The sequence below is a fragment of the Quercus suber genome, unplaced genomic scaffold, assembly GCF_002906115.3.
Source record: "Quercus suber isolate HL8 unplaced genomic scaffold, Cork oak 2.0 scaffold_18, whole genome shotgun sequence".
NCBI lineage: Eukaryota > Viridiplantae > Streptophyta > Magnoliopsida > Fagales > Fagaceae > Quercus > Quercus suber.
In genome coordinates this window covers 2,415,883-2,427,347 of record NW_027069483.1, presented here as the reverse complement: position 1 = coordinate 2,427,347, position 11,465 = coordinate 2,415,883, and the positions used below count along the sequence as shown (strand labels likewise).

Below are 11,465 nucleotides of genomic sequence, written 5' to 3'. Positions count from 1 at the left end.
CCTTTTTTTTTTTTTTTTTTTGGGTGTCCATCCATTTTTTCATGGACATGCACTTCATGCATCAGTCCACTTTTTTTTTTTTTTTTTGTCCATCCATGACTTCATCATTTTTTTTGTCCGTCCACTTTGGTCATGGATTTGTTGTTGGTACCAAGTGTGACCTTGTCACCTTGTTGGTCGTCCACTTGAGGTCGTAGACTTGTTGAGGTAATTAAGTGTTACCTTGTCATGTTGTTGGTCGTCCACTTGAGGTCGTAGACTTGTTGAGGTGACCAAGTGTTATCTCATCACCTTGTTGGTCGTCAACTTGGGGTCGTGGACTTGTTGAGGTGACTAAGTTTCTAAGTGTTACCTCGTCACCTTGATGGTCGTCCACTTGGGGTCGTAGACTTGTTGAGGTGACTAAGTGTTTCATTGTCACTTTGTTGGTTGTCCACTTGGGGTCATGGACTTCTTGAGGTGACTAAGTGATTCCTCGTCACCTTGATGGTCGTCCACTTAGGGTCGTGGACTTGTTGAGGTGACTTAAGTGTTACACCGTCACCTTGTTGGTCGTCCACTTGGGGTCATGGACTTGTTGAGGTGACTAAGTGTTACATCGTCACCTTGATGGTCATCCACTTGGGGTCGTGGACTTGTTAAGGTCGTGGACTTGCTAAGGTGACTAAGTGTTACCTCGTCACCTTGATGGTCGTCCACTTGGGGTCGTGGACTTGTTGAGGTGACTAAGTGTTACATCGTCACCTTGATGGTCGTCCACTTGGGGTCGTGGAATTGTAATTTTCATCCTCTTGGGATGATTCGTCCACTTTGTGGATTGTAATTTATATCTGTCCTCTTTTATGGACTTGTAATTTTCATCCTTCTTGGATGATTTGTCCACTTTGTGGACTTATAATTACATCCTCTTGGGATGATCCATCTACTTTGTGGGAGTGTTTACCCTCTTGAAGTGATTCGTCCATCTTGTGGACTTTGTAGGAATGCAGGTAGGAAAATATAGTTGTGTCTGAATATTCCTCTTAAAAAATCATGCATTTGTAGAAAAGTACTTGCCCCCTTAGGCTTAAAAACATATTGTAATGGAAAATTGACTAAGTAAAACTAGTAATTGTAGAAAAACTAAATAAACTGGGAAATTAGGGAGTGTCGTTCTTCATATTATCTCTACTAGTAGTATTTCTGTAGGTGCTCCATGTTCCATGGGTGCTGCAGATTTTGCCCGTCCAGCATTTCGAGGTGGTAGGTTCCCTTCCTCAGCCATGGTTCGTTGCTCTTCTATGCACATGGTCTACTCATGATCTTCCATCTCCATCATGGCAATGTAGCACTCGCGTGCGGCCACCTGATTTCCTCGTAACTCTCCAACCCCGTACTCCGTAGGAAACTTGATCATTAGGTGGTATGTTGACGTTACTGCCTTTTATGAATTAAGAGTGGGTCGTCCGATGATAGCATTATAAGTGGATGAGCAGTCGACCACAAGAAAAGTCACATCCTTAGTGATCTGCTGAGGATAATCACCTAATGTTACCGAAAGCGTGATCGCGCCCAATGGGAATACCCTCGTACCTCCAAAACCAACCAGCGTAGCATTTGTCGGTATTAACCGTTCTCTATCAATCCTCATATGCTAGAACGCTGGGTAGTATAGGATGTCTGCTGAGCTACCATTGTCGATCAGCACCCGGTGCATGTTGAAGTCCCCCACTCGTAAGGTGATGACAAGCGCGTCATCATGAGGGTGGTGAAGACGTCGGGCATCCTCTTCTGAGAATCTTACGATCGGACTCTCTATTTGTGCTATCTTTGGTACGGAGCCCGTTAGCTGGATGTTATGAACCATCCTGAGGTATGTCTTTCTGGCCTTCTTGGACGACCCCATTGTTGTCGTGCCCCCTACAATCATTCTTATATCCCCTATAGGTGGTCTGGGGCGCTCATTTTCTCGTTGAGGTGGCTGCTTTTGATGTTGTTGATCTGTCCTTTCCTTACTGACGAACTTCTGTAATTTTTCTTGTCTAATAAGGGCTTCGATTTGCTATTTTAAGTCGTAGCAGTCAGCCGTATCATGTTCGTGATCACGGTGGAAACGGCAATACTTGTCTTTAGATCGCTTATTGGGATCTCCCTTTAACTTTTCAGGAAAGGTCAGGGATCCTTTGTCCTTGATCTGCATTAGTACCTGGTCTATTGGGGCAGTCAACGGGGTGAAATTCGTGAATTTCCCTGCAGGGGTTTTAGAGCATTTGTCATCCTTTCGATCTCAGTCCTGTCGGGCATCTTCTTGCCTTTCTCTTTTCCTTGGCTTTTCGTCTCGAGCCAACAGTGCGTCCTCAGCGTTCATGTACTTAGTAGCCCTGTAGAGGACCTTCGACATCGTTTTTGGGTCATTTTTGTATAGAGAGAAAAGGAACTTACCCTTTCGCAGCCCGTTTGTGAAGGCTGCTACCAGTATCTTATCGTCGGCTTCATCAATCGAGAGCGCTTCCTTATTGAAGCGCGTTATGTAGGATCTTAACGTCTTGTCCTCTCGTTGCTTGATGCTCATCAAGCACGCTGTGGACTTCTTATACCTATGTCCCCCGATGAAGTGTGTAGTAAACTGAGCGCTTAACTCCTTGAAAGTATTGATGGAGTTTGGTGTCAGTCGGCTGAACCATACCCGTGCGGGGCCTTTAAGCGTTGTAGGGAAGGCCTTACACATGATCTCGTCTGCTACCCCTTGAAGGTGCATTAGGGTTTTGAAGGTCTCTAGGTGATCCAGTGGATTCTTTACTCCATCATAATTGTCTATGTGCGGCATGCGAAATTTATGAGGTAGAGGAAAGGCATTGACAGGGGCAGTGAATTGTGAGTCGGTTCTGTTGACTAGGTCGTCAAGGTCGCTAGATACTCGTCCTTTGAGAGCATTCATCTGTTCCTTCATCGCCTACATCTCCGTGACAATAGAGGGTGGAGCCGCGCCCGTGAGGGATGGGAGGCTCATGTGTTGCCTTTCCGGTCTGCTCGGGGCGTTGCTGCCCTCAGGTTTTTCTAGGTTCCTCCTTTCAGCGCTGATCCCTTCTTGATCTTCTTGTTGGTCATTTGGTGCTGCATTCTTCTAGCGTAGCTGTTCTTCCAGGTCGTGGTTTTATTTGGTTAGGCGCTCCACGGTAGCTGTGAGAGTTTGGACTTGTCTCTCCAGAGCCTCGTGAGTGGTTCCTCTCCTTGAACATTGTTAATGGTTGCCATAGATCGAGTGAGTACCATGCAACCCTTTTGTTCGGGAAACGATAATATGGCTTACGAATCTCAACTGCGTTTCCCACAGACGGCGCCAATTGATGATGCCGAAAAAACAACCAGTGAGCCACACGGTTCCAACTCGCTCGATACCTGACCTGCCCAACATAGAAAAAGAAGAAGACCTTACAGAGAGTGCCGGTGTGGTACCGGCCAAAGACCCTCCGAAGGTTAAGTCAGAAGAGAGCTCTAGCAATGCTAGAGAGTGTGAGCTTTAGAGAAATTGTGCATACCTTTTTCTTGAGGGTCTTTGGGTTTTTATAGTAGCGTAGGGCCAGACTCCTTTGTTTGCGGAACAAGTCTTTTCCTTATAAGGAAGATACTCATTAACGCGTGTATATTCTAGAATTCTACTCATGTTAGGACTCTACAAACCAGGGCTAATCGTGTGTCGCAAGTATTTTCTATTTAAGGTTCCTTGGAGACCACATAATAATGGGCCGAATACCACGTGGCCGTTCGGTCCGTACATGCCACGTCTGTTTGTGCCACCTCCGTCCAGACAGCTTTGTCATGCATAATTTTTCCTCTTAAATTGTCATTAGATACTTACCTTCTTCGCAAAAATGCCCAAATAAAAAAAGAGAAAGCATTTTGGATTTATCTATTGAACCATTAATTCTTAAACTTTATATTGTTAGGAAGTAAATTAACCGTGTATATTAAGCATAGGGCATATTACTGACAAACTTAATTGTTAAAGCTTGATTCCACAATCAGAAGGAACAAAATGTTTATGAAGCCATAGCTGCCTTTATACTACTAAATATTAATTTTTATTTTTCTTGTAGCAAAAAATCCAAAAAACTAATTCTTATTAGTGTAGAAATAATTTATATAAAGCAAACAATCATCAATATTACTCTTATTTTTTTCTATGTAATTAATTTTGTTAAAATTTCCAATACCCAAAAAAAAAAAAAAAAAAATTGTTTCAATTTGGAATAATCTTGAAGCTTCAAGCTTATTGTTGGGGCTAAATTTCTTTCAAATTCTTTATGGTTGCAGATATGAAAAGTTTAGTATCCAAATCAATTAGGAAGCCAGAAGCAAAAGGTATCAGCCGTGACCGTTCTCACAAAAATTATGACTTCTGTACAATCAGTGGCCCAACAGTACTGGACCCTACTAGCTCAACATTCTTTGTAATGGACCCCAAAACCTTGACCCAACAAAGCCCACGGTAGAAAAAGTCAGGCCCTATCCACGAAAACGGGAGACTCACACAATGTCCAGAATCAAAGAGGTCACCCTCATTTCAAGCCCATAATCCCAAACTGTGAAATCCAACACAAGGCCCCAGCTATAGTATTCAGTGCTGGTGGACTCACTGGAAACATCTTCCATAACTTTAATGATGGCTTCATCCCCCTCTTCATCACTGCCAATTCAATCTTCCCTGATCAAGATGTTGTCCTTGTGATATCGAAGGCTCGCGATTGGTGGGTTAGTAAGTACATTGAAATATTGCGTACTTTCACTAAATACCCTATTATAGACATTGATAATGATACTACTACCTATTGTTTCCCTTCTGCCAATGTGGGTATTATATCATATGATTTGGTCACTATAAACCCAAAATTAATACCAAACTCAAAAACTTTCACCCATTTCCATGCCTTAATTGACAAAGCCTATGGCCAAAAGCAAAACCAAAAGCAAAACCATCCCTTTAAATTTAATCCTTCTAAATCTAGGCCAATTCTTGTGTTGATTAGTTGTAATGGTGGTGTTGGTCGTGTACTCTTGAACCAAAATGAAGTAAAATTTGAAGCCGAGAAGATTGGTTTTAATGTGATTATTTTTAAGCCAACACCTATGACCCCTATGCACAAAGCTTATGAATTGATACATTCGAGTCATGCAATTATTGGTATACATGGTGCAGCCCTTACACATACAATTTTTCTCCGGCCTGGCTCCGTTTTCATGCAAGTGGTGCCGCTTGGGACTGAATGGGCGGCGGAGGTTTGCTATGCGAGATTGGCTAGGAATGTGGGGTCAGAGTACATGGAGTATAGGATCGAAACTGAGGAGAGTAGCTTGATAGATAAGTATAGCAAGGATGACTTGCAATTAAGAGACCCAGTTGCTTTTAGAGGAACAGATTGGTCTCTCATGAATGTGTACTTGAAGGAACAAAATGTTACATTGGATTTGGACAGGTTTAGGGAGTACTTGAAAGAAATGTACAAGAAGGCCAAGAAATTCATGAACAAGGAGGGATAGTGATAGTGTTGATAGACATATATATTGGTTCATCAAAAAAAGAAGAAGATGGAGATATATATATATATATATATTGAAAGAACATTAGATGATTCAATAACCATTTTTTTGTTGATTATTATTATTATTTTGTGGAATTCATGGGTGGAAAAAAAAAAAAAACCCTTTCAGTGAAGCATAACGCAAAAAAAAATTAAAAATATATTTTGCCAAGCCAAAATCACTTATTGACATGTCATTACTCCTCTTAGTAGGTTCTCTAGTAGTAACATAATTAAGTTTGATCAGAGAGCTGCAAATCTTAGCATTTACTATATTAAAAAAATGTATGAGCAATTCCTGAATTTACTTGATATTCAGATGGTGTTAGCACTATTACTCTACTGACCATTTAATTAGTTAATCGACAGCCCCCAAATGGATGTTTTCATGAAGATCAAACCGAAAAATTCAGCTTGAACCACCCCCCCCCCTTTTTTTTTTTAAAAAAAAAAAAATCTTAAAAGAGGGGTATTTTTAACAAGTGATTGAAGTTATTTGTTAAAAATATTATTAAATATTCAATTATAAGCTACAATGCACTTTTTTGATAGGGGAAAAAAAAAACACTTGCCAATAGTTTATTGATTTGCAGGTACTGATTTAGGGTCCGTTTGCATACTGTTTATTTTGCTGAAAACTGAAAAAGCAAAATAATTTTTAAATGTATGAATAGTGTTGTGAGACCCATTTTAATAAAAATTTTATTGAAAAAAGATATTTGTGAGTTTTGTGAACAGTACACGAGACCCATTGGAATCTCTCAAAAGTGACGTTTATGCGCTTCTTTAAAAAAGAAAAAAAAGGAAAAAAGAAAAAAAAATGCAGACGCTGGACGCACATCAGCTATATCCAAACGCGCATTTAGTATGATTGTGTGATAATTTGTACATGATTTGACTTTAATTGAAAAGAGAATAAAATATTATTTAATAATTGTTAAGGAAAACTATAAATTGAATAAATTACTGAAAAATATGCTCATCTAAAGATTCTAAACACAGAACAAGTGTGATCCACCAATTTAAGATGAGAAAAGCTCATGAATATGTTGCAAGGAATGGCTTATAAAAAAGTAAAAAAAAAAAAAATTATTCTTCGACTTATGACATCCGTTCTTGATGATAGTTTTTTATCATCAGATTAAGATACAAATTGGTTTTTGGTGTAGGTGGGAATTAACCCCCAGATATCTTATTTAACCATAAAAACTTTATTAGTTGAGCTAATTGAGAATGTAATAGTATTAACTAAGGAAGTAAATATTGTAGTTGTTTAGCCGAATCGGTGGTATGTACCAAATAGAACATTAAACCGGTACTAATACTCTTCTAAAATGTACCGAATAAAATATTAGGATATAGTGGATTGTACCAACTTATTAGTAGTGGAGATATGGTGGTACCAACTCAATTTTCAGAAAATGTATTGATATGGACCATATGGACTTGTTCTCCCACTAATAACAGTTGTGTTGCCTTGAGATATGGTCTTGCGGGACAATTATTTCACTATAAATATTAAATTACAAGCAAGTCTTTGCAGACTCTACACGATTGATATATTTATTCAGTCCTAAGTAGTGAGTCCTACTCCTACCCCTCTTGGAAATTTCAGTTAGAAGTTGAAAGTGGATAGTTCAACGAGAAAAAGGCTTTTTAGCCAATAGATTATAATTTGTTTAATGGGACTTGCTTTTTTTCTTTTTACAATTAGGTTAATGGGAGTTGTTGGGAGTTGATTTGGACTTGGAAATTTCAGTTAGAAGTTGAAAGTGGATAGTTCAACGAGAAAAAAGCTTTTTAGCCAATAGATTATAATTTGTTTAATGGGACTTGCTTTTTTTCTTTTTATAATTAGGTTAATGGGAGTTGTTGGGAGTTGATTTGGACTGACTTAACAGTTAACACTAAAATGTCATCATTATCACCGTATTCATTGGTTTTGGTTTTTATTTAAGTAGAGTACTTGTTAATTCAGAGCAATAAGGGGCTATACCTATACTATTATATTATATCCTTAAAACTTTTGTTTACGAAACTTTCTACAAAAGCAAGTCAATGACAGAGCTGGGGTTTGGATTCCCGTTTGCGTTTCAGCAAACACGTTTTCCTTCTTCTTCTTCTTCTTCTTCTTTTATTTATTTTTTTTATTTTTTTTTTTGGGCCGCATTGTTTGACTTTGGGGAGACAAACAATTTGTGCATGAACCGTGCATGTACTGTTTATACATTGTTCATGTAATAAAAATATTAAAAATAGATCTCACGATACTATTCACACATTTAAAAATTATTTTGCTATAGCGTTTTCAGTTTCAGCAATAATAAGTTCAATCCAAACACACCCAGAATGTTAGTATCCTTCATCATTTGATTTATACCAACTTAACACTAAATTGTCACTATGATCACCGTATTCATTGGTTTTGATTTAAGACTATCTTAATTTAGAGCAAAAAGGGGATCTACTATATATATATATATATATTTATATCCTTAAAAACTTTTGTTTACCAGACTTTCTAGAAAGCAAGTCAATGGCAGAGTGTTAGTGTCCTTAATCACTTAAAATTTTGGTTAAATTACAAAGTCAATTCTTATCTTTTAAACCATATTTGATTTACTCTCTAATCTTTAACTTGTATCAATTCGGTCCCTAACATTTTTAAAGTTGTGTCAATTTAGTCACTGTCGTTATTTTTTGAATGGAAAAAAATGATGTGTCAAACGAAATAATAATAAAAAATTTCATGCCACATCAACTACTAATTGTACCTTCACGTCAAAATTAAAAAAAAAAAAAAATTTAAATCGTTCACAAGTGAAATAGTTTGGTGAAAATTCTGATTCATCCAAGATTTGTCTTGTACCATTAAATTCATATATTCAGCTTGAGTTCTCGCTAAGATACAAGTAACTCTCTCACTATTGGAAATTTTCATCACATGTTATGTGAAATCCACGTACAAGGCATAATTAAAAAAGATATATTAAACTTGTAAAGTATTTTTTTTTATCACAAAAACTTGTAAAGTAATTATTCCTATGTCTACCTCCAGTATTAGGTCAAAATAGCCAAATACCACTTTTTTTGAAAATATTTTGCAATTTACCACTGTTTGCGAAATATTTAGCAATCAATCACTTTTTTGAAACTCGATTTTGTGAAAATCGAGTTTTTCATGGTACTCAAGTTCCAAGAACTTGAATTACATCAAAAAATTTCAAAATTTTTTCATAGTACTTGAGACCATGAACTTGAGTATCATGGAAAACTCGATTTTCACAAAATTGAATTTTAAAAAGGTGATAAATTGTCAATTATTTCACAAATAATAGTAAATCCATACATATTTTCACAAACAGTGAATCCATACATACTTTCACAAACAGTGATACACGGCTATTTTGGCCTTCAGTATTATATGTTGGGTTTTCTTTATTTTCTTTGTTAGGTTTTGGGTTTTGTGCATTTGGGTGTAATGGCAATTGGAAAAATCGAAGAATTTTCCATCAACGACAAGCTCGAAGGTCGCCTCCTAGAGAATACAAGTTATACAACCACGTACCTCCTCCAGATGGTGTGCCTTTATGGGAAAAGAAATTCTGCAGTTTGGTTGGAACAATACATACCCTGTTATTTGTCTTAGTCCTCTATCTTAAGAATGATAAAAGGATTTTAAAAGTAATTATTTTTGTTCCCATTTCTATCATCAACAAAGATCCATAGAAAACCAGTGAAACAACTCTGAAAATACCCAGCCAAACACTACAAAAAACCCAGCAAAACCCACTGCAGATATCACCAAAAATAGCCCCCATGTACTCAGAAAAATTCAATTAAAACCTCACTGCAAACATAACACAGGACACGAAATTCTGATCCAAACGCCACAGGAAATCAACCCAGAAAAATTTTCACAATACCTTTTGAAACAGAAAAACAACTCCAAAAACTAACCATAAGAACTCTCATGAAACACCCCGAAAAAGCCCAAAAAAAACCAACCGAATCCCTCTGTAAAACCCAACCAACCTAGGAAATTTCACAACCAAAATCGACAATGAACCCAGAAACATTGCTCCTCCAAATACCAAAAACAATACAGAGAAAGAGAAGAGAAACAGAGGAAAGTAGTGACTAAGAAGCACAGCAACAGAGGCAACATCAACATTTCAAAGAGCATGAAGATTCAGGATTAGACAAATATTCCTAAACAAGAGAGACGAAGTTAGGAGTTTTAATTTGTTTTTTTTTTTTTTTAATACGATGTGGTATATAAAATATATTTTTTAATTATTCAGTTTGACATATAAGCTTTTCCATCCAAAGATAACGGCAAGAACCTAATTGACATTACTTGAAAAAGGTTATAGACTAAATTGAGATATAGTGTAAAAGATATGAACCAATTTTGTAATTTAACCTAAAATTTTTTAAAAAGAGTTGGGTTCTAATTAGTTCAAGTGATAAAGTTTCTTGTAGTTGTTGTAGAATAATATATCTACAATTCAATATTTTCTTACACATAATTGGTGTCATGACCTAATAATAAAAAACAATTACATAAATCAGATGCAATAGGTTTCATATACTATCTATCAAGAAAATTGAGCAGGGGCTACAGTACATTCACAAACTTTTGTCAAGAGGACTTGTAGAAAAGCTAGTTAATATGGTCTTTAGCTGGGTGGAAAATTGAGGATTTGAAATTTTATATACTTTTATTAATCGATTACATTCAACCTGATCAAACAAAATCGGTGGAAAGTTTAACTACTCTCTATTATGATCTTGACAAAGTGAGCAAAATTGCTAAAGTAGAACTTACGTGAAATGATAATTGGGTGTGAAAGTATGTCTTAAAATTTTTTAGGCTTCATTAGTGCAAAAAATCTCGACTCTAACAGCAGAAAACCCCGTTAATTACTAAATATGCAAATTCATTACTAAAAGGGTTTATTGATATGGTGTTTGTCACCTAAACAAAAAGTCGCCACTAATATCACTACGAATAAAAATGAGATTGTTTAAGTTTTTTGTAAAAACATTTTTTTTGGACATTCCTAGTAGTTACTTTCGTAGTCAAAGATCTTATAACACAGTGGCATAATTATTTCTTAACAAGAATTTGGAAATATATCAAATCAAAGGTCTCAGGACTCATATCTCCATCTCCTACACTTCAAAATGACGAATTCAAGCCCATCCATTGGTCCCTCCAAACGCAAGAATATATATATATATATATATATATGGATAAGGACAAAGAGAGGGGAAGAAGAATGACAAGGGAGGAACTTATCAAGAAAATTAAGCAAGGTTACAACATCCTCAAACTTTTGTCTTTACATAAACGTAGTCAAATATATTGTCTGCCAATATTATTAAAACACAGAAAATTGTAGATAGAGATATAGCATTTGACTCATTTTGTCTATGACTGATGACAAAAAATTGTATTATTTTTCACTTTACTTTATTGTCTCATAACTCGTAAGTAAGTTTTGGTCCAAGAAAGAGGGGAAGAGGAGATTAATCCTCATATCATATGTTACTTCTAATATTATCTTCTTACAATCACTATTTATTCTTTTAAAATGAAATTAATGATGAGATTAGCCAAAGATTAATAAGAAGAAAACTTCCTATTCAATTAAAATTTTTTTGACTAAAATATTATTTTTGTCCTTAAATTTTGTATGAATTTTATTTTTCATCCCTAAATTTAAAAAGTTCATTTGTCACTCCTAAGAAACTATTAAAAATATTATACTTGTCAATTTTCAGTTTTATAAGTTCATTTTTAATTTCCAAACTATAGTAAAAGGTTTTTTATTATTATTATTTTTATCCCTAAACTATTGACTTTTTTTTTTTAATTTTTTTTTTATCCTAAGCCAGAAT

General features: G+C 36.1%; 1 protein-coding gene and 1 pseudogene across 1 annotated transcript; one reads left to right on the top strand and one right to left on the bottom strand.

Annotated features, from left to right (window-relative positions):
• Window positions 1–2,266: 2,266 nt before the first annotated feature.
• LOC136062343 (uncharacterized) lies at window positions 2,267–2,929 on the bottom strand. Its single transcript, XM_065761282.1, has one exon. It carries the CDS (start codon window positions 2,927–2,929, stop codon window positions 2,267–2,269), a length of 663 nt encoding a protein of 220 aa, XP_065617354.1.
• A 400-nt stretch (window positions 2,930–3,329) lies between these two features.
• LOC112012234 (xylan glycosyltransferase MUCI21-like) lies at window positions 3,330–5,517 on the top strand (annotated as a pseudogene).
• Window positions 5,518–11,465: the final 5,948 nt, after the last annotated feature.